This window comes from Pararge aegeria, chromosome 4 (assembly GCF_905163445.1).
Source record: "Pararge aegeria chromosome 4, ilParAegt1.1, whole genome shotgun sequence".
Classification (NCBI taxonomy): domain Eukaryota; kingdom Metazoa; phylum Arthropoda; class Insecta; order Lepidoptera; family Nymphalidae; genus Pararge; species Pararge aegeria.
Window position 1 is genome coordinate 13,668,339 of NC_053183.1, and position 22,563 is coordinate 13,690,901.

The following is a 22,563-nucleotide window of genomic DNA, read 5'->3' on the forward strand; positions in this document are numbered from 1 at the left end:
AGACACTGTATGTTTCTTAAACATGTTCACATGTTCTGTTTCTTAAATCTGTATATTAAAAGTATATACGAGTATGTATGTTATTCATAAAAATATTCATCAGTATTATCTTAGAACCCATAGCGCAAGCTTTGCTTACTTTCGGATTAGAAGGCGATGTGTGTATTGTAGTATATTTATTTATTCATAAAAATATTCATCAGTTATCTTAGAACCCATAACGGAGCTATGCTTACTTTGGGGCTAAATATGGTATCGTGCACGCCATCGCAGGAGACGCCTGTATTACTTTCCATCCTTTCAACTAACTCTCTTTCAAAAATCGAGACGATTGGTTGCTTAGTTAGGGCGTAAAGGGAGGACAATCAAACAAATAAACCTACTTTCGCATTTATAATATTATGGTAAGGTTTAATTACCCACCCTTTTTTGCGTTTTTTTCGACTACTGCACTCTTAACTTGCAAGACTAATCTTGGAAGCAATAGTTTGGCTTCTCTTTGCATATATCCAAAGTTTTCTTCTTCTACTGTAATAGGTACTGTTCTGTATCTTTACTGTTGTATTGCTGCTTTGCAGAAGGACAAACAAGCAAACTTACTTTCGAATTCATTGTAATAAATTAATGTTTTATTATTTAATAAATAAATATACAACGAAAACCCACACATCGCCATCTAGCTCAAAAGTAAGCGTATGTTACGATGGTATGACATAAATGAATATTTTGATGAATAAAATACTTATAATACGAAGGTTATCTGCATCCAACCCAGCACCGAGAAAATTCAAGTTCATCACACACGCCTTGGGCTCAGAAAGTAGGGTCGCTACCCACTGCGCCAATCGGCCGTCAAGTTACAATAATAGGTGTAAGACCAAAATCATCATCAAAATCAGCTTAACCACTTTTAGAATTGTAGAATTTGACGTAAATTCGGTAGTATCATAAATGTGCTAAGTTTCCGTTTCAGTCTTCTTTTTAAAACAGCAGTAAAGAGTTTTGGGCAGATTATACCACCCTGTAGGATTTTGCTGATCTGCTGCTGCTGTCCGATTATTGGATCATTGGTGTGTGAGAGTAGGTTACAGGAAAATAAAATTAAAAATATAGAGCTAAACATTTTTTATTTTATCAGTGCATACAGTTATTTACCGTATTAGCTTTTTTGATTTTATGATGATAATTACAAATGCATTGTTAAAATCAACAGGTGATCGCAGTCTTCGAAGTATTCTACTTGTCAACTTCACTCCTTGGACAGCAGACCCCAGCATAGCTGAAGGAGACACAATATGTGAAAGTACTTTATAGTATAAGTTTACAGGGTTTATTACCAAGGATAAGCATAATTATATCATATGTTAAGAAACCGCAATTTCATTTCATACTTTATTGAATACTCGCGCAACTTCGTCTGCATCAAATCGGTTACTATCCGTTTTAATATCTTAGAAAAACTTTCTACCCATTTCCCGGAGATTATCGGGATAAAAAGTATCCAATATGTTGACCCCGAATATCGCTACCACTATACCAAATTTTATTTAAATCCATTCAGTAGTTTTCACATGATGCCCGGAGAGACAGACAGATAGACAGACAAAAATTAAATAAAAATCTGTTTTGAACTCCGTATCAATTATAAAGCATCCCCCGGCCAAAATTTTCAAAATATACTAAATGTACATAAATCTTCCCGTTACAGTTTTTTTATAAGTATAGATTTTTAATTCAACCGCTTGGTAGTAGAATTATTATATATATATATATATATATAGTCTCCACAACAAAGAATAAGATTTTAATGCATTATATTTTTGCCCGAGGCTATCTATATAAATGGTGTAATATAATGCAAAAAAAGTTTTTAAGCAAACAATCGGAATCTTAATACTTATTACACGAACCAATGCTGTAAACTTGTAATTAAAATTGGATACATTTTTAAATTATATTTAAAAAAAAAATTAACCACGAAAGTTGATTTCAAAATCTTTAATTTGGTACCCATTTTTGGGCACCTTTAATATCTATTAAAAAGATACATAATCTTTCGTACAACATTTTGAGGAATAGAAGCCTATTACATTTCACGGTATTATTAGATGTAGTTTAATTATTATTTACAAATAATCTCAATTTTATTGTAATGAATGTGATTATGAGGCGTGCACTTTTGGGTTTTCCAATTTCCAATTCCAAGCCCTCCTGAACTAAAACCATCGGCTATAACAGAGCAACACTTCACAAGGCATGCAAGGAGTACATACTACAATTTGCCGCCCTGTGTCATGGCAATTTGAGGCATAGACAATTTCAGACCGGAATACAGCATTGCAAAAATGCTAAGCGGCAGAAATAAGCATGGCGATAGTACTTCACCGGCCGAGCTCTGTCACAACAATCTCTACTAGGTACTAAATATTTTGCATCTTCAAAAGTCATTTAAAAGAATATTATTTATCTACGTAGTCATCCCTACTAATATTATAAATGTGAATGTAAGTTTGTTTGTTACGCTTTCACGCAAAAACTTGGAAGTGTTAGAAGTAATATAGAATACTTTTTATTCCGACATTAAGCTCGGTTCCTTTGGGAGAGGGGATGAGTGTTTGAAGATTTTACACCATAACTCCGACAAATTATAACCGATTTAAATAATTATTTTTGTACTATAGAGGTTATAATATGTGTTTAATTTTGCCCAAACTGTGGTTGGAGATAGAGAATAGAACTCCTTAGTGGACAGCAGCAAAACCCCTCATTTAAAGCTTAGCGATACTAAATCTTAATTTTTTTTAGATCGACAACTAAATTTAATGCCACATCAAAAAACAAAATCAAACGCAGACGAAGTCGCGGGCAACAGTTAGTAAAGTTATATATTTGTTCTGTATATATATTTATATTGTATGTATTTATTTCTATTTTATTTGTATTTGTATTAGCTATTTATGTATTATTGTTATATATAGTTGACGTAGTTTATGTTATGACATATTTTTAAAAAATTGCACTATCCCGTTTCCATAATCATTTTCTTCTTTCATAATGGGATGTCTGGAGGAGATCGCTTAAAGCGATAAGACCGCCTTTGCGCATTTTTATTTTTCTTGTATTTATGTTTACAATATATATTATCTTTGTGCGCAAAGAATGTGTGTATTTATTTTTGGATAGTGTTGCCATAACATAAGATTGAATAACTCAGTTATTACCCATCATTGACGAAGCAGAAGCTGGTACGGTATACGTTTGCGGTGATATTTCGCGCGGCGGCGCACCGCTTGATGTACACACAGACACTACCGGGCCCCTTATTCGTTGCAACCACTGCTTTAGCCGTCAACGGTAGGCTGTTGAAACACTCGGTATCTCCTCCTTTCGATTTTGGTATCTGCTGAAACAGACTAAATATAAAAATAGAAAAGGGAAACATTATCAGTTCACTTCAGTAACTGTATATCGAACTATAGAAGTAAATAATCATTGTCACATGGCAGCGATGGTAAATGAAAACTACAGCTTAATTTGTTCTACAACATACTCACATGATCAAAGCAAACTTGGGGATAGTCCAGTGAATTTCTAGCTAGCCGACCCGGGGACAAATCAGGTTTAGGGAGCTCGTGATTCTTAGTAATCTCATAAACAAGGCAGTGTACGAAAAAATTAAGATACTAACTAAAAAAATCATTAATTCCTCGCTCGGCTAATTTATTTTTAGGAGCAATAATTATAAGAGAAATCTGCGATTCGTGCGAAAAGGAACTTCTCCGAAAGATCAGTGATGAATAATTTATGAATAGGTGATATAATACAGATTAACACAGTGAAAATATTCACGTTTATCACACAAACATTTTCCAGCTGTGGAAATTGAACCTAAGGCATTAAACTAAAGCAGGGTAATTGCCCACTTCGCTAATCGGCCGTCTTATATTACTATTCCGTATTATTGTGACATTGAAGCTGATATTAAACGGAGCTTTAACGATGAAAGGAAACATCGCTAAGAAACCTAAATGCCTGAGAATTCTTCATGATATTCTTAAAGGCAAGTTAGCACCAATTTCCGCTTCTCGAGTGTGATGGACAAATTTCTACGCCCTTCTTATTCTGACAGGATACCCTTGCTCTAAAGTCGGACGGTATTGTGTGTCAATAATGATGATGAAAAAGCCTGTTAAAACAATAATATTAAGATTTTTGTTTTTTTTATTTGCTGTAATACTTAGGTAGTTTGTCAGATAGCGCGTAGCATTAGTATAAGGTTGGTAGGTAGGTTTATAATAAACCGAAAAATCCTTATTTATATTTTTGTATGGGAAATGCCACTTCGGATTACTTTCAAAAGTTAAACGTTATTTTAGTCGTAGTAAAATTCTTCGAGTTATGTAGATACTTATCTATATTTCTAATTACTTTGAGTACTTACATTCACATCTTTCGTGAGTTTAAGGATGACTTCAGTACCATTTACTTTAAAGACAAGAGAATCATTGCCCTTTCCGTTTAGCAACGAAGTCCATTCAAAGTCTTTAGCTTGAACTTTTTCTTCATTAGGTTTCTTTGCTGCCCAAGCTAAATAAGCAAAACGAAATAAAGTACTTTTTGGATAGAAGCCGGCATTACTTTGGGGAAATCCATGATCCACGAAAAGCAGGAGAATCTGTAGGGTGTAATTTGTAATGTCTTCAATCTTTATATCCCAGTCTCCACACCAAACAAATCTTCGACAATGTACTCTCTACAAACTTTTCGCTCCGACACCGGAGCATCATCAGTAGATGTTGACTTTACAATAACTAATTCTTAAAACAACAATATCCACCGTACTGATTATCCTGCTTTTAGCCGAGCATAGCAAATTAAGCTTCATTTTTTTTGTACGGTGAATTTATTATTCGTAACAAGATATTTCTATGTTTTTGGATTCCGTAGGTAATAAAATTGTATAAAAGGAACCCTTTTAGGACCACTGTGACGTTAAGTAGTCAGTAGTGTTTAGTGATATAAACTACTAAGGGCTCTCAGCTTCTCATGTAACTATAAGAGATATTTAAGATATCCAAGATGGCTGCCATGTCAAATAGTCAATTTAACATTATGGGTTTATTACCACGGTGAGTTATCGGATGTTACTCATCACAGGCGACTACTGTAATGCTCGCTAGCTGTTTTTCGTTGGCATCCTTTGATCATGAAAAATGAATGAATCCAAAATGATCTCATTACCTAAGCTGAGATACCATTTATTTTTTATTTTACATAATTTACAATGACAACCCTAACACTCCAAGAGGCTTCAGTAATTATTACAACAATCGGGTATAGTTTCTATACTGCCGCAATATATATACCTACTGTGACCATAGTACAGACGCCAGGGAGTTTGATTAATGTTTTCATATAATTAATGTAAAGGAACTCAACACTTACTTTCTTTAAAAATACCACCAATACCTCCGCCTCCGCCCCCGCCTCCGCCCCCGCCTCCGCCTCCGCCCCCGCCTCCGCCTCCACCTCCACCTCCGCCCCCGCCTCCGCCTCCGCCTCCGCCACCGCCACCGCCTCCGTGCCCAATATTGCCTCCACTAATGTTAAGAGGTTCTTTATTCGCTCCAGAACCACTGCTAGATCCTCCGGAACCACCGCCATAGCCGTTTATTGTTAAACGTCGCGCTGTAAAAATTAACAATAAAGAATACGCTCTACGCTAAGAACAGTTATTAAACTGTTTCGGTGCCATGTTTAAGTGAAACAATGTATTAAAAAATTTACCTGTCTGAACAAACAGTACAGGTCCATCTTTTGAGGACACGCTAAGCCCGGCACCTGTAACAATAATTCCATATAATATTCGCATTATCACAAATAATTAATACTTATTATACGTATTAATATTAGAATGTAATTTATTATTGTAAGCGGTGATAACCCAGTTCGAGCTACGTGCTACTACGAGCTCGATTTCACTTTTGGAGTTCGAATCCCACCAAGTACCATTCTATCTCTCCCCTGAACTAGCAATCAATGGATTGATGATGGTGATTTTGTTATACCTGTCAGGACTGGATGTTTAAATCATACTATACCCATTTCGTATACATGTGTTTTTATAGGTATCATTATCATATCAACCCATTACCAGCCCACTACTGCGCACGGATCTCCTCCCACAATGAGAAGGGGTAATGGCCGTAGTCCATCACGCTGACCCAGTGCGGATTAGGTGGACTCCACATACCTCTGAGAACATTATGTATAACTCTCATGCGTGAGAATTATACATAAGGATTAAGGTTTCGTCACGATGTTTCCTTCAGCTTTGAAGCAAGAGATAAATTACTTAAAATGCACATAACTTCGAAAACTTACGAGGTGGGTGCCACGGTTCAAACAGGGTCTCCTCGAAAGTGAGCCGAAGTCCTAACACCTTACAACCTATACTTATATCAGATTCCCAAGCGCTTGGTCTATCTTATAATTAGCCGGCGGATTGAGAATCGAATTCAGGACCTCGTGATCCATACTAACATGCTAATGGTTAAAATATTATGTCCAGTGGCCAACGAAGCAGTTAAAATATACTTACCAGAAGCAACGCCTGTATAGGTTTTGTGCATTAGCGAACTCGGTGCACATCTATACGGCATGAAACCTATAAAATTAAATGCTTTTTTATTACCCATATATTTATATACAGGTTTAAATAAAAAAATCCAATGTTTTTAAAAAAAAATTGTTTTACGACTTCTTAAAATTCAGTAATAGTTTAAATATAAATAAAATACTGTATTTTATTACGACAATAAACACATCGCCCTCTAGTCCCCAAAATAAGCGCCTAATCCAAATAGCTTGTGTTATGGGTACTAAGATAACTGATGAATAATATATATAAATACTTATAATATACATATAAACACCCTCACTGAAAAACATTAATGTTCATCATTAGCTCGGGCTCGTGACAGAAAGTTTACAAGACAAGAATACAGGATTTATGACTCTGAAAAGTGTGTCATTAGAGCCATTTTACTTTGAAGGTACAGAGTTTAAAACTCGAAAGCGACTCCACGATTGCTATCTTATACTAAGGCTACATAATATTAACTCACTTGGTTCGTCAACGGACTCGACATTTACAGCATCCACAACATCGGTTTTGTTCAGCTTGACTACCACAAGCGACGTAAGGGGTGTAACGAACGAGTACTAAAAGTAGAAAATCACAAATCTATAAAATTCTAATACAATTTTCGAATAATACGGCAATCCGTAGCAAGCATGTAGCAGTTTGTCCATATACGCTCCATTTTCTCTAATTCGTCTTATAATGTAAACAATCATTTTATTACTCTTTAGTGTAAAATATATTTAGAAAATATAAAAAAGCAAGTGTGATAATAGTATATTGTGCAACTAGTGCGACAAGTTGTCGATTGCCCACGAAAGCGAAGTTGAACGCACGAGAGAAGCGAGTGCGGTCACTCGCTTGAGTGGGTAATCGATGTCGCACATACTATTTTGTATTACTCATGCGGGGAAAGTATCTTGACGCTCGCTGTTGCGGTTGAAAAAGAACCGTTTGTCCATTTTAAAATTATTCTTGTCGCACTCAAATTTTAAAATGGGCAAACGGTTCTTTTTCAACCGCAACAGCGAGCGTCAAGATACTACTTTCCCCGCATGAGTGATACAAAATAAATTAAAACAAACACAAGGAATAGTTTTCTTTACATAGATGTGTTTTTATTATATCCTTATAATATTTTATTTTCTTTTTTATGTATAAATAATATAAAAACAAACTACATAGACGTACACTTTATATGTACGTTGCAGTAATAAATATTAAAATATAAATGAATAATTAGTGATAAATACACTTGGACAACGATAAAATATATCATCATCATCATCATGATGATATATTTTATCGTTGTAGCTCATAACCTGTAATGCTATGGAGAGAGCCTTCTGCTCGGGGCTGTCTGACTTGCCGTCGCTGAGGCTATCATCTCCGGCGTCGCTTTTGTCCAACAGCTGCTTAATAGTGAGATATGCCCAGAGCCGTTCCAGGGGCAAGTAATCGTTCTTCTCACGAGTCACCGGCACTTTGGGATTGATCTCGTAAAGTTTCTATAAACAAGAAATGCAATTAAAAATTTGAAAAACCCCCGATGCAGTAAATTTTTACCCCTATTGAGGGAGTTCTGTATGTAATCCGCCATTTTATGGCGGCCATCTTGGACCGTTTTTAATCAAACAGCTGCTAAGAACACTCCTGGCCTAAATCACCTTTCAAACAAATTCAAAATCGTTTCTTCATATTTGGGGTTATCAAAAATATTTATGAATGCTCAATCATATACATATTTATATTTATTTCAATTAATTTTTAACTATTTTTCTTTTTTTGAAAAAAATTTAAATTTGGACCAAAAAAATTTGGTTGGATCACCCTTACTACTTAGGGTAAACCAAGTCCAACTCTCTTACCTACACACAAAATTTCATAAGCATCGGTTAAGCATTTCCGGAGGAGTTCATTTGCAAACGCTGTAAATTGTTAATACGTTATTGATATAAGTAACGTCGACGGCCGATTGGTGCAATGGGCAGTGACCCTGTTTTCTGATCCCAAGTTTGTGGGCTCGATACACACAACTGCGAAATGTATGTGTGAAGAACTAGAATGTTTTGGATGTTTATCTGTATTATTTACGTATATTATTCATAAAAGTATTCATCAGTCACCTTAGTACCCATAACACAAGCTACGCTTACTTAGGGACTAGATGGCGATGTGTGTATTGTCGTAGAATATTTATTTATTTATATATTTGTATTCACCCTTCCACCATCTCCGTCGCTTCTTAAACCAAGAACTTGTGGCGTGATTTCATTTACATTCTCAGCGATCCTGCCTACTACTGCCACTTCGGAGCCTTCGTTGATCGTACGGAACGTGCTACTGCTGAGCGACCCTTCTTTTATCTGAAAATTTTAAACACATTATCAATACATTGAAAAAATCTTTATTAACAGTTAACAATTTGAACATAAATATTATATATTAATAGGTTTCTGATGGAAACCACACTAGGCAAGCCTGAATCGTGCGTGCCTATCCGTTTAAGATTTCGGTTTACTTTTCGCTCGGTCATCGTAAGTTTTTTCACAATTCGTCAGAAACATATCGTACAAAGGAATTATTTGTTTTGTACGCTAATGTTGGCAGAAATTAAGAATACCTGTCGGCGAGGGTAGAGAAATCTGACGTTTGAGAGGAGCGGTGAGGACACCTCCCGGTAGAAGTTGTGGAGCTGTAGCGCCGCGTCAGCTGCCTCGTAGATTGGCCGCATGAATCCGTCATTACGGAGAGAAAGCTTGCGCAGGAAAACGCGGTCCGCGTCATTGCCTGTTTATATTAGCCTTAGTACAATATTTGCTCGCACGCAATCGAGTTTTCGTACAACAAACTCTGTATCGTCAAAGTAAATTTAGAGTCGCAAATTCTGGTCTTGTTTTTTTTTATTTACGAACGTTCTGTCAAAAGCTCCAGCAGATTGTAAGAATATTTGAGACACACCGCAAATATTTTACTCCGATGTTCAAGTATTTCTGCGCTCGGAAACAAAAATAAGATGCACTGCAATTTTTTAAAATAAGATGCACATGAAAAAAAAACTCATTTGGCTCAGGTGTGCTTATAATATTAGAAGAGTTCCCTCGATTTCTACAGAACACCACCAACAAATTAAAATTGGAACCACCTCTGAGGTATAACGTACCTACCTAAAAAAGAAGAATCATCCTGATCGGTTTATAATTGGCAATGTAATCGATTAAAAAAACAATATAGGTTTATAACATAACAAATATTCCATTTTTTTCAAGTCCGCCGAAAAGTCAAACTTATAGTAATTATATTGAAAATTTACCAAATGCAAGTGAGAACAAAGGTGCTTGTTTCTCGCCAGAGTTTTTCTCGGACAGGTAAGTTATAATACGATCCGTATTAGTTTCTGCCACGGTTGGGTCACCGTCCGTCAAAAAGATAATAATGGGCTCCAACTCATCTGTAAAAGATTCTAATTTGAATACTTTCTTCTTTAAGTTTACTTTATTTCGAGTACTGACATAAGATATTGAATAGAAGCAGGCGTTACTTTGCGGAATTCCATGATCCCTACTAATATTATAAATGTCAATGTAAGTTTGTTTGTTACGCTTTCAAGCAAAAACTACTTAACCGATCCTCATGAAACTTTGTACACATATTCTTGGAAGTGTTAGAAGTAATATAGGATACTTTTTATTCCGACATTAATCTCGGGTCCTTTGGGTGAGGGGATGAGTGTTTGACGATTTTACACCATAACTCCGACAAATTATAACCGATTGAAATAATTATTTTTGTATTATAGAGGTTATAATATGTGTCTTATTTTGCCCAAACTGTGGTTGGAGATAGAGGACAGAACTCCTCAGCGGACAGCAGCAAACCCCTCATTGAAGGCTTAGCGATACTACATACTTTATTTTTTTTAGATCTTCAACTCAATGCCACATCAAAAAAAAAAATCAAACGCAGACGAAGTCGCGGGCAACAGCTGGTATTTAATAAATCATTTAGCTCAATTTGTTATACTCCGCCAAAAGCAGGAAAATATGTACAATGCACTTTATTGAGGACTTTTTAATGAACAATGTTTATAAGTTGGTGAGCAATTGTTTATTTTAACGTCAACATCTCATGAGAACGTTCTGGCATCGGAGCGAAGCGTGCGTAGAGAATACATAGCACAAGATTGGTTTGGTGTGGATGTTAAAGATTGAAAAAATTATAAATTACATCGTACAGAGTCTCCTGCTTCTCGCGGAATGTAGCAAATTAAGCTTGATGTTAATTGCTGATAAAGAATATTAAGTACATTGTATAATTTCATACTTACTTCCTTTAGTTTCTGTTCCGTTTATATAATGTGAGAGATTTTGTCGATGAACTACGTTTTGGATAAGATTCATAGCCTGCTCTAGAGCATGAAGAATATTGGTACCTATTTGAAGAAAAAATTACAAGTTTTGAGATGTTCATCTGAATTTATTTGAAATCTTCAAAAGCACTCGGATAGTCATATATTCTATTCCAGATACGGAGTAATTTAAATTTTCTTAAATATAATATTAACTCGCACTATAGTTATCCCTAATGTGTGAAAAACTTGTTTTACTTTGATAACTAAGAAACTTAAATCGAGTAAAAGAACGGAAAATATGGCAGATTCTCCATTATCCATATATAATTATGTATAGAAAAAACTTTGTGCTCCTTTTACGAAAATTGGTAGTTTATATAGAGAAGTATGTAATTATCCTTATACATACATTGAATCAATAAAAATAAAATTTACACACCACCATGTATTTGACACACATACGCACATATACTTAATCATATTTTGGATTATATTTTTTTTTTAAACAGAAAAATTTGTCGTGTAGCTTTGACGAAATCAGTAATTTAAAAAAGTATAGTATTTGACAATAAAACCTTAATAATGTTTTAAATAAAAATAAAAATTAATTAAGGTCGAACTACAACGTCTACAGTAAGTGAGAACATAACTCAAGTTAATTACCTCCAGAAGGTCGGAATCTGGATACTATGTTTTTTCCTGCCGCTATATTTTCAGGTGAAGCAATTACATGCTGAATCTTTTTCTTATCTTTAGCTTCTTTCAAGGTGTGAACCTACAGTTAAGGATTTTATATAAGCTTCCACGGCAAATTGTATTTTAGCAATTTGAGTGTCAAAAATGTCATATTTATTCATGCTAAGACGTAGAACAAGTCTCATTTTCTGTTAAGGATAAGACGATAGAATTAAGATCAATTAATATTGAGTAATACCTATATGTAATAAAAGTTGGAAAGTGAGTTTTATGGTAATTAGTTATTTCAGTATACATGACGCTGAAAAACTTTTGGTTTTGAAAATGGCGGATATTTTTTTACAACTCCCTCAATATGGGTATCAAATAAAAGGGCTTCACTAATATACACACCGGCATATTTAGCAGACAAAAAAAGGTCCATAATTAAAAAAATATGGTTTGATTTTAAAATCTACTTACTACACTTCTTTTGTTATAAACCAGCCAGCAACCTTATATGACACTGATATCAAACCTTTTTTTTGTGTTCCGCTAAATATGCGCCGCTGTGTGTAGAATACAGCACTATGACAAATTTGAAATTCAAGATGGCTGTAATGAACGTGGACGTCTTAAAAACGCGGCAACAGTATTTTGCATGAATAGAAAAAAAATGGCATTACTGTGACACGTGAATTGAATTCAATGATGCTAAAGTAGTCTCTCTGGTTGAGGTCGGAGAGAATTGTATTCATCGCTTTTTTCAGTTGAGATATCTTGTTCCCTCCCATAGATCCGGACGTATCTAGAACAAATACCGCGTATTTGCTCAGGGGCGGTAGGGATTTCGGAGCAAAGAAGTGTACAAAATAGCCGTCATTCACCTGAAATATTTATAGTTTCATTATTCATCAGTATAGTTCGACCGTTGAAAGAATGCTTCAACTAAGCTATTATTGATATTATAAAGGCGTAAGAGTGTATGTTAGTGCGTATTTTTGTCACTCATTCAAAATACAGATAAAACATTAGATTAAAACGGAGGCCAAGAACAATAAAAAAAATCCATGGTAAATCCGCGCTTGTTTAAAAACTGAAATTCACAATTCGATCTACTTACTACTATGGCTTAATAAGCTTTATATTACTTTGAGTTTTTCTGCGATTAATTATTTTGGATTTGTTAGTGAGCTATTTCGTCAAATTCTAGTAGTTTAAGATTTATTTTTAAAGAGGTTTTAGGAGGTTCATATAACAAAGGGACTGGAATGAACCTTCATGACCTATACAAGTTACTTAAATAAATAGATTATAAAAATTTTATATTTCAGGTCCGGAAGGAAACGTATAAATAGGTGTCATTCTCATTATAGGTATAATTTTTCTCATCATTTGGTTTCAAGGTCTCAGAAACACCAAACCGTTTGTTTGCAGAGGATTTTGCATATTTAAAAAAATGCGCTAGTAAGATAAATGGACATTAAATACTTACCTCTATTAACTTTATGCTATTTCAGGTTATGATGGAAAAATATTTAAAAATAACTGTAAAGTGTAAAAAAGTAACTTACTAATATTTCTCCATTCTTTGGCTGATCCACGTCATACTGTACTATGAACTGGCCCAATAGGCCCTCATTCTTGTTTACTTCTTCTCCGCTATCGTAACCAATGCTAAAAAAATCAGGATCGGCTGATCGCATACTTTTTTCCTAAAAGGGACCAAAATCTTATTATTTTTGAACAAAATCTTTCTGTTATAATATAATCACTACCTAATACTGATTTCATACTAACATAAAGTTAATGTAAAATAAGAGAGTTATGGAAGCGAGTTTGTTTTCTTTTATGTACTTCTTAAATATGTAATGACTTAGTCTACGCTTTGGTTAGCTGTAAGTACCTATACCAAGGATATAAATCCTATTTAATAATATTATAAAAGTGTAAGTGTGGATGTTTGTTACTCAATCCCGCAAAAACGGCTGAACGGATTTGGATAAAATTTGGCATGCATATAGCCTTTGACATGGAAAAGAACATAGCCTACCTTTTATCCCGGGAAATAAGAGAGTTTCCGCGGGAATAGAAACCTTAATCCACGCGATCGAAGTTGCAGGTATCAGCTAGTAAATAATAAATAATAGATAATAGGGAATTCTTGTTGGAGTCGGTAAACGTTCGTTTTTAAAAATAATGTGTACCTACATTTTTTTTCATAAAAACCCTGATACGAATTTCCGTTCCCTTCAGTGGCCCGCTTATCTTTTTAAACGATGATTATTGAAGAGTTGAACTGAGAAATAAGTGAAAAATTTATAGTCCAAAATCTACTTACCGCATATATTTCAGCAAGTCTCTTTTGTTCTGCTAGATCAGGAGTGAAAGTAATTGTAGCTTCTCGCTCGTTATTGCCTCTTTTAATCACTGCCTTTGTATTTTCTGTAATTTTATGACTTCGAATTCAAGTACAGTAAAAAATATTTTTTTATAGTTCTAATGGAGTGTTTTATGTAGGTACAATTAGAGAAAATATCGGTAGGTATAATATAATTATTCAAAAAAAATTAAGGTAAATATCGCCATAAAAACATAGCTGTACCTATTAGCACTTACTGCTGCACTCAGCAATTTACTTCAAGTACCTACTTATTATTATATCACTAAGGTGATTATTTTGACGTATAAAATGCCTATCTCTTTTATATGTGTTTTATATAATCTCTTTTATGTACAGAAAAATGTAAGTTAGAATAAATAAAGTAAAAAGAGAATTTCTTTCTGTATGTTTCTAAAATAGACAAAAAAAAACCGACTTTGAACATTCTTAAGTCGGTGCCATGTAAAATGTAATAATTACAAGTTAAGTACACTCTCCTAGTTAAGATATTATAAAACTAAACGTTAAACAGAGTTCCTATTTAGTATTTTTTGTGATAAAAAAATCTACTTGGCACCAACAAATGTTGTGGAGAAGTTTATCAATTGCATCGTACAGATTTCTTGCACTTTTCGGATTATAGCAAATTAATTATTTGATAATAATTCAGTAACTTGCTATAAATTAGTTATTAGTATTTATGGATAACTGCTAATGTGCTGGAACAGCAACTCCCTGCCGTAAACGCAGCGTGGGTCGGCCATCAACAAGGTGGATAGACAACATCAACAAACTAGTCGTTATGAGCCGCTGAAAAACGGCTCAGGACCGTGGATTTTGATGAAGTAAAAATAACTAAGATAATGTAAAATAGGACTCACGTGCATCTTTCTCCGTCGCATCAATTTCGTTTCCAGTCCTTAATTCTGGCACTCTCAGTACAGATATCTTTTGTGATTCCTTTATGTGTACAACGACGTCCATTTTTGGCACAAGCGTCCCAGGGTGCAGATTGATAGCATGGTTGTAGACGCCATTTCGACGAACCAACATTTCTTCATACCTCAAGCGGTACGTTGCATTAGTCCTGCCTTCCACGTTGAATTTTATCGTGAATTGGTTGGAGTCACGAGCTCTGAGTTTGTATAGTCACATAGTTTAATTTTAAGCATCGATAAAATAAACAGAAGATAATTATATACTTACGTAGTAGCAACGTGGGCCGCAGAAGTTCCTTGTTTAACCGCATCGTCGTATATTTGTTTAGCTACTTCTTTCTCTTTCACGTATGCGTCGTAGGTTTCTTTACCGAGCGTCCTTAAACATTTTATTTTGATAGTTATAATAGACCAAGTAGATAGCCCACCTGATGGTAAGAAAAAAACCACCATCGCCTATAATATAAACAGAGAAAGACTAAATCTTTGCAGTGCATGCAAGGATCACGATGTCACACTTATCTGCATGGCGCCGTGGCGGTTGTACTTTCCCGGACGAGTTCTGTCACAAAAAGTTCTACTACTTAAAATATATTAAATATAATATAAAGTTTATTTTTCTTAACATCTAAATCCTAACTAATGTTATAAATGCGAAAGTGTGTTTGTTTGTCTTGCGTGTACGCCCAAACTTAGCAACCAATCAACTTGAATTGGTCGTTGAAAACCGGAGAGTAATATAAAGGACTTTATTTATTTATTAATCAACAAAAAAAAGAAAATAAGGACAGTACGTTCGAAAGGACAACTTATCTCTAAAGAGATTTGTGCCAGAAGCCCAAAAATATGAGAAATGAAGAGAAGAGCTGAGTAGGTACTTAAAGAAACGAAGACATACAATTCATAGATATGCACAGATATAATATATATACCAAATGTAAACTATAATGTATAATTACATACAATAATATAAGAAATACTGAATGAAAGATATGTACTAATAAACTAATAATATAGAGAAGCCAGATAGTGCTTCGGCTTCGACTTGAACACACTCGAGGATATTGTGTGGAAGAGAATTCCTTAGTCGAACAGCAAGAACTGCAAACGACTGCGAAAAAAGTCGTGTTATAAGTGTAAGTACTTCCAACGCCCTCACAGTACTTTTTATCCCAGAAAAAATTTAATTATTAAAAAAAAAACTTAATAAACGCGGACGAAGAAAGCGGCCAGCGGCTAGGTTATTTAATAATGAAACGCAGCATACAGTTTGACGTGAAGTCCTCCAATCCAGCGTGGTGGACTACGGCCTAAAACCTTTTCACTGTGGGAGATGATGATGATGATATGATGATGATGAAGTTTGACGTCTCTAGGAATCAATGGCGTGCATGATACAAAATGAGGAAACCCTCCAGTACGAGTTATAAAAAACTTGAGGATAGGCATTGTAAGAGTTATTAAAAGCCTACCCTTATTTATAACTCGTACTGGAGACTTTCTTCATTTTATATCATCTGCATAACCCTTAATGCACGTCACTGCTAGGAATGAGATATTTATCTCGCTGTTGATGATGCAGGGCATTTGCGATGGTGCTACGGGTGTACCTATCTTTGAATTATAGTACTCACATAGTGAATCCACTGATAAAAGCGGTGTCAGGTAGCAGTAGATTGAAGGTGGCTTCTTGCGATTTCCTACGGGGGTTGTGCACGTTGCATATGATGGCCGTGCGAACGTAGCGCATAGCGATCTCGGAGCGAACGCGCATATGCGTCATCTTCATGGGCGCAGTCGGATCGTCATCTGTTATGTCATCGTCGATAGGCTGCGGGATAAATTGTTAGTCATCATCACCATCATTGTCAACTCTTCTTCTTTCTACTGGACTTGTCTTTGTACTTGGTCGGCCGGAACCTTCCGCTGTACGTAGTGCCACTGGTACGGCTCCCCGCTGGGTCACTCCAGCCAGCCACTTTAGAAGCTTAGCAGGCCACCCAGGAACCTAAGTGCTTTAAGAAGTTGCTGCGTGGGAGCCAAGGTATGCTGCGCAATGCTCTGCTACTCCTCTACATCGGAGCTTAAATGTGTCGGTGTTTCATTTACCTCCATGCATGCTCTGGATAGAGGACTGTCGGTTAGCATTATTAACTCATTACCGGCCAACGACAGGGCACGTGTCTCCTCTGACATTAAGAAGGGTTCAAGTCCATGCTGGTCTAGACCGGAGTGGTAGACCTACCACTTTGAGAATTTGAGAATATTATGGGAATACTGAGGCGTGTAGGTTTGCTCACGATGATTTCCTTCACCGTTAGAGCAATTTGAATTTTAATTGCTTAAATTAAGGACATAAGATAACATAAATCCAGAAAGTTAGAAGTCCGTGCGAGGGATCGAACTCAGTTCCCACGAAATGGAGGTCGAAACCCTAACCACTTCGTCATATCCACCCATTACAGGCCCAATATAAGGCACTGGTCTCCTCCCGCAATGACAAGGGGTCAAGGCCATAGTCCGCCCAGTGCGGATTTGTGGACGCCATACACCTTTGAGAACATTATTGAGAACTCTAAGTCATGAAGGTTTCCTCATGACATTTCGCTCACCATTGAAGCAAGTGATATTTTAATTGGGTACTTAAAACGTACACATAACTTAGACAAGTTAGAGGTGGGTGCTGGGATTCGGACTTGGCTCCCCGAAAGTGAAGCAAAGCTCCTACCAACTGGGCTATCGCCGCCTTTAACCACTTAATTAATTTTAATTGTTAGTCACATAGTTTGTGCTTAACAGTATTATTATATTTGTTAAGGAAAACATATTCTTAATTTCCATTGCATTTAAACTAGTACAAATTGTTTTTCCTCTTTTGAACTTGTAAGTAATTACGTACGCATTGATGATTACCGGTTGAAGTTAAATTTAAATCTTGTTTACATTCTATAGTGCAGTATTTCTCGAGTAATCCTGTTTTTAAAGGTTGCGCTACCTGCTTTATATTAACACCATGTTACAATGTATTAAATATTCCCGATTATATCGATTTATATGATTAATAAACGTTAGTTAATAAAAAAAAAACGCGGGCAGTTTTTGGGGACTGCCGATAAAAGTGAAACTAATTGTATGTACATATTTTATACAGTATACATATAGCTCATGAAAAGCGTTCGGTGACGATGACGCGTGTTCCATGATGTTTATTCATCAAAAAAGTGCTCAACGCGCCTAAGTCAGGTGCGGGGGTGTCCACCAATTCGCACTGGGCCAGCGTGGTGGACAACGGCCTAGGCCCTTCTCAATGTAGGGGGGTAGACCCGTGTGCTCTGTAGTGCGCCGGCAATGGGTTGATTTAAATAAATAAATAAATATACTACGACAATACACACATTGCCATCTCGCCCCAAAGTAAGAGTAGCTTGTATTATGGGTACTAAGATGACTGATGAATATTTTTATGAATAATATACATAAATACTTAGAATATACATATAAACACTCGGCTACTGAAAAACATTCATGCTCATCACACAAACATTTTCGAGTAGTGGGAATCGAACCCACGGGCTTGGACTCAGAAAGCAGGGTCGCTGCAAACTGCGCCAATCGGCCGTCAAGATGATGATACCCAGGGTGATATTCTTCCTATCATGCTCCCGGTTCGGTTCAGTGTCTAATTATGAGTATTTATATCCATCTGTTTATCATTCTAAATGCAAACATTTTTACTTAGAATTGGTACTACTGCTAGAAACGGTGGAACGCTGGTATCTCTCCAGGACCGAATAAAGGACAAAGGGTATCGAGGTGTTGACGAAATAATTTCAATATGTCAAGATTGGGGTTTTCTTCGTCGTTAACAGGTAGGTACTTACATTGTATATACTGACTCCGACTACACTTAAATCGTCTTTATTTGGAATGTTTGGGAATCCAACAGATGCTGAGTGTACACCAAACAGCAATATATTGGCACATATCACAGCCCCAATCCATCGACGCTTCATGACGCTCACCTAAATGTGAAAAGTTTATAATATGAATATTATTTTAAGCGAAAATTTGGTTCATACAATCGAATCATAGTAAAAATATAACAGTTTGGCCGGACCGCGCAACTTAGTCTTTTTCTAGTTGTCTGCATTTATTACGGGTTTACGGTGAACCGATTTTTTTCCTAGGATATAAAGTAGCCTATGTTACTCTCGGTCCTTTCAACTAACTCTATACCAAAATCAAGTTCATTAGTAGCTTGGTTAGGGCGTGAAGTAAGGACAAACAAATGGCTTCTTTAATAATTTATTGTCTACAGACGAACACACACGCAAATAACATAATAACGTATCTGCATATGCTAAAGTTCAAACTGTAATTTCCCCTAAACACGCCTCCTTAATTAAAAATGTTTTCTATGATACCCTAATAATTTTCATTATTCCAGTTTTTAATTTCGTTAAAATTTTATTTTGACGTTGGCATCCAAGGGTGGTGGAATGGTGACCTCGCGTCCGTAAATGTTTTGAAGACACGAATACGAGGTGGGCAGATTATATCAAGCGAATCGGAGCGAACCGCTGGAACCTAGCAGCATAAGACTGTGGTATTTCAACTCCCTACAAAAGACCTTTGCCCGGAAGTGGAAGTCCTGATGAAGATGACGACAATTTTGTTTTCTTTACAGCGGAATCGACGATAACATTGAAGACTCATTGAAGATTACTGAGTGATAGGGGCTGAGATGATGTTAAATTTTCGAAGCAAAATCCGAAGACAGCTACGGATCTTTCTAAAGGCTGAGATAAAAGTTACCCAGTGCAATAAGATCAAAATTTTATAAATATGATCATACTCACCTGCGATTTCGGCTCAGTAGAAGACACATATGAGACACCCAATGCCAGTATAAGGAAAAACCTTATTAAGTCTTTAATACAGGTGTTCTCAGTAAACCGGTTGCACAGCGTAATGGATGGTACTCACCGGGGGCATTCGCTTTGCAAACACATTTGTTAATTATTGCATCGACAAAAACATAAATATTTTGTGAGGTACGAAAAGCACATTCCAAAAGTGCAGCAAAAAGAATCGCGAAAGAATGCGTGAGATCTAAACTTGACCCCCGTCGCGTCGGGGCATTGCAATGGGATGGGAAGCCTTTTTGCTTTGTAACTATACATTTCTTAAAAGATATTGAAACTAACTTAATTTAAATAATATTGTTCGGATGTTAAGTAATTGCTATGAAAAAAGGATTTAATCCTTTTGTTATATCAATTAATTGAAGAGTAAATATATGTAAATTAAGATAAGTTCTATTCCAATATTATTTTATAACATTGTTTGATTCGCAAATGAACCTGTAGCCTTAGTAAGATTTGCTCGCTGGCAATCGAAGAGTCTTTTCGAGTATGGAAATACTTCAAAACCGGAGTAAAATGGATCTTATTCGCATTTCGGTAAAGCTTAAATTTGCCTACAGTTCTTTAGCTCAGGCTGCTGACACGTTTGTGAAACAAGAATCGGAGGTACAAAATTTGCGACTCTACGACGATGGACATAGGTCCATTTTACTTTGACGTATCGAATTTGATATGTGCAAACGACTCCTAGATTGCGGACGAGCAAATCTTGTACTACGACTACAGTTGGCTATACAAAGGCTTACAACACGAAGTTTGCGAAGCGAATACTCCCGGTGAGTACCATCCTTAAACGAATAGTGGATATAATAATACCGGCAATTTTATTTTTATGATAGTGCCTAGTTTAAGAGCCGCTCTACAAATTCAACTATAAGTTTATATGACGTCAATACGTTATTACGAATATATTTATTGATTTAGGTACATCATCATGATCATTCAAAATAAAAATCAAGCTTGATATCCGCGAATAAAAGGAAAATCTGTACAATTATTTAAAATCTCCTGAGGTGTGGAGTATAAAGATTGAAGAAATTATAAATTACACTATACAGGTTCTCCTTCTTTTCGTGGAGCATAGCAAATTAAGCTTTACTTTCATTGTATATCATGGAATTCTGCAAAGTAACGCCTGCTTCTATCCAATAACATCATCTTTAACAACCCATTATCGGACCACTACAGGGCACGGGTCTCCAATTTGAATGAAAAGGGTGTAGACCACAGTCCACAACGCTGGCCTTCAAAATGCCGATTGGTAGACCCCACACACCTGTGGCAATTTTATGCAAAACTCTCAGACATGCAGGTTTCCTCCAACGATTTATTATTATGTGCGTTTTTTTTTGGATAAAATAAAAAAAAAATGCACATAACTCTGAAAAGTTAGAGGCCGCGGAATGAACACGGTCCTAACCGCTAGGATATCACCGCTTCATTTGATTTATATATATTATTATAATTGCTTTTATCACGATATAGGCAATGTCAAATATTTTAAATGGTCCAGTAGTTACTCGTTTGGTGAAAGAGGACACAAAATATTGTATTTATTAAATCAGGGTTGGATTTGTGCAAAGTTTCAAACAATAACAAAAGAAAACATCTTGCAGGTTAATCTAAATCCATCCTTAAGGTTTGTTTTGAAAGAATAAAACTAAAATTAGTAATTACAAGAGTATTATATTTTCATTATTCACAAAAAGTTATTGTAACTTACAATTATTGTCGCAGAATATTTACCAAAATATTATAATTATAACTTAGAAGCTAATTAAAAACCACAAAGAGCCAAATATGATTTTTATGACCGACGTTATACCCTGCTGAGTAACCAATAGTATATGTATATAAGATAATAGTTATATGATTATGTATGTCGTGAAACCTTTCTATTGATTACCATTTGATGGCGTCATTTCTATACTTATATAAAAACGCTGAAAGAATGATTTTCTTTTCGTATAGATGTAATGGATCGACCTTTTTCACGTATAGAAAGCTACATTCTATGCTTGGCAAAGGTAAAAATTCGGAGACAACTTATCAGAAACCTTTTGCTAAGTTGTTTTTTTATTACCAATAGAGATTTACATAAGGAAAGAGAAGAACATATTGATTGAATATCATCTGTCACTGTAAGTAAGTAGTTTTAAAAAAAAGAATGCCGAAAGTATTTTTATTCCTAGATCCTAACAAAACATTATTATTTCACGAAATCATAATAGGGAAACATATTATTTGATTTAATTAATAATTATCTACGTTTTGCCGCGGTCAAAAAGGAATTCCGATAGTTTTACCATGGTCGCCTGTCCGTGTGTCCATCGGTTTTAATGCTAATTTTAGCTTGTTCAAGCGCCCCGGTTTCTCGCACACCACGCTCTTGATCGGTGTTTTAGAAAATGACATCGACGTGATTTCTTGGGCAGCAAATGCCGGCATAGCTAAAAAATAAAAAAATAAACCTGTGAAATTAATTCTTCACACACACGGCAGAAGTGGTATTTCTGAAAAGTAGGCTAGTAAATTGAGATGGATATAGAGTATCGGAAGTATTAGAAAAACTTTAAGGTTTATAATTTTTTAGCTAGCTTTAAAATTTTATAACTTTAATAGGAAAAATAATGTGTTATCTCTCCCAT

General features: G+C 35.6%; 2 protein-coding genes across 5 annotated transcripts in view; both read right to left on the minus strand.

Moving 5' to 3' along the window:
* Window positions 1-1,123: 1,123 nt before the first annotated feature.
* Window positions 1,124-22,282, minus strand: LOC120623445 (inter-alpha-trypsin inhibitor heavy chain H4-like). 4 transcript variants are annotated; one of them, XM_039889476.1, is made up of 21 exons: window positions 22,222-22,282; window positions 18,872-19,012; window positions 16,625-16,821; window positions 15,259-15,369; window positions 14,934-15,187; window positions 14,011-14,114; window positions 13,244-13,384; window positions 12,356-12,556; window positions 11,658-11,769; window positions 10,971-11,075; window positions 9,957-10,094; window positions 9,267-9,433; window positions 8,866-9,009; window positions 7,966-8,151; window positions 7,128-7,224; window positions 6,602-6,667; window positions 5,788-5,841; window positions 5,446-5,688; window positions 4,442-4,587; window positions 3,222-3,400; window positions 1,124-1,279 (listed from the first exon to the last, which is right to left on the minus strand). In XM_039889476.1, exons 1-21 carry the CDS (start codon window positions 22,222-22,224, stop codon window positions 1,237-1,239), a joined length of 2,832 nt encoding a protein of 943 aa, XP_039745410.1. In that variant the 5' UTR covers window positions 22,225-22,282; the 3' UTR covers window positions 1,124-1,236. The 4 variants fall into 4 exon arrangements, with proteins under 4 accessions (XP_039745410.1, XP_039745409.1, XP_039745411.1 ...); XM_039889475.1 differs by having other exon boundaries at window positions 3,222-3,403; XM_039889477.1 differs by lacking the exon at window positions 22,222-22,282 and adding an exon at window positions 19,850-19,943 and having other exon boundaries at window positions 3,222-3,403.
* Window positions 22,234-22,563, minus strand: part of LOC120623536 (inter-alpha-trypsin inhibitor heavy chain H3-like) — a 41,287-nt gene continuing 40,957 nt past the window's right edge. Inside the window, exon 29 of the mRNA XM_039889590.1 lies at window positions 22,234-22,365. Within this exon, the coding sequence (XP_039745524.1) occupies window positions 22,317-22,365 (49 nt within the window). The 3' untranslated portion in view covers window positions 22,234-22,316. The remainder of the gene's footprint in view (window positions 22,366-22,563) is intronic.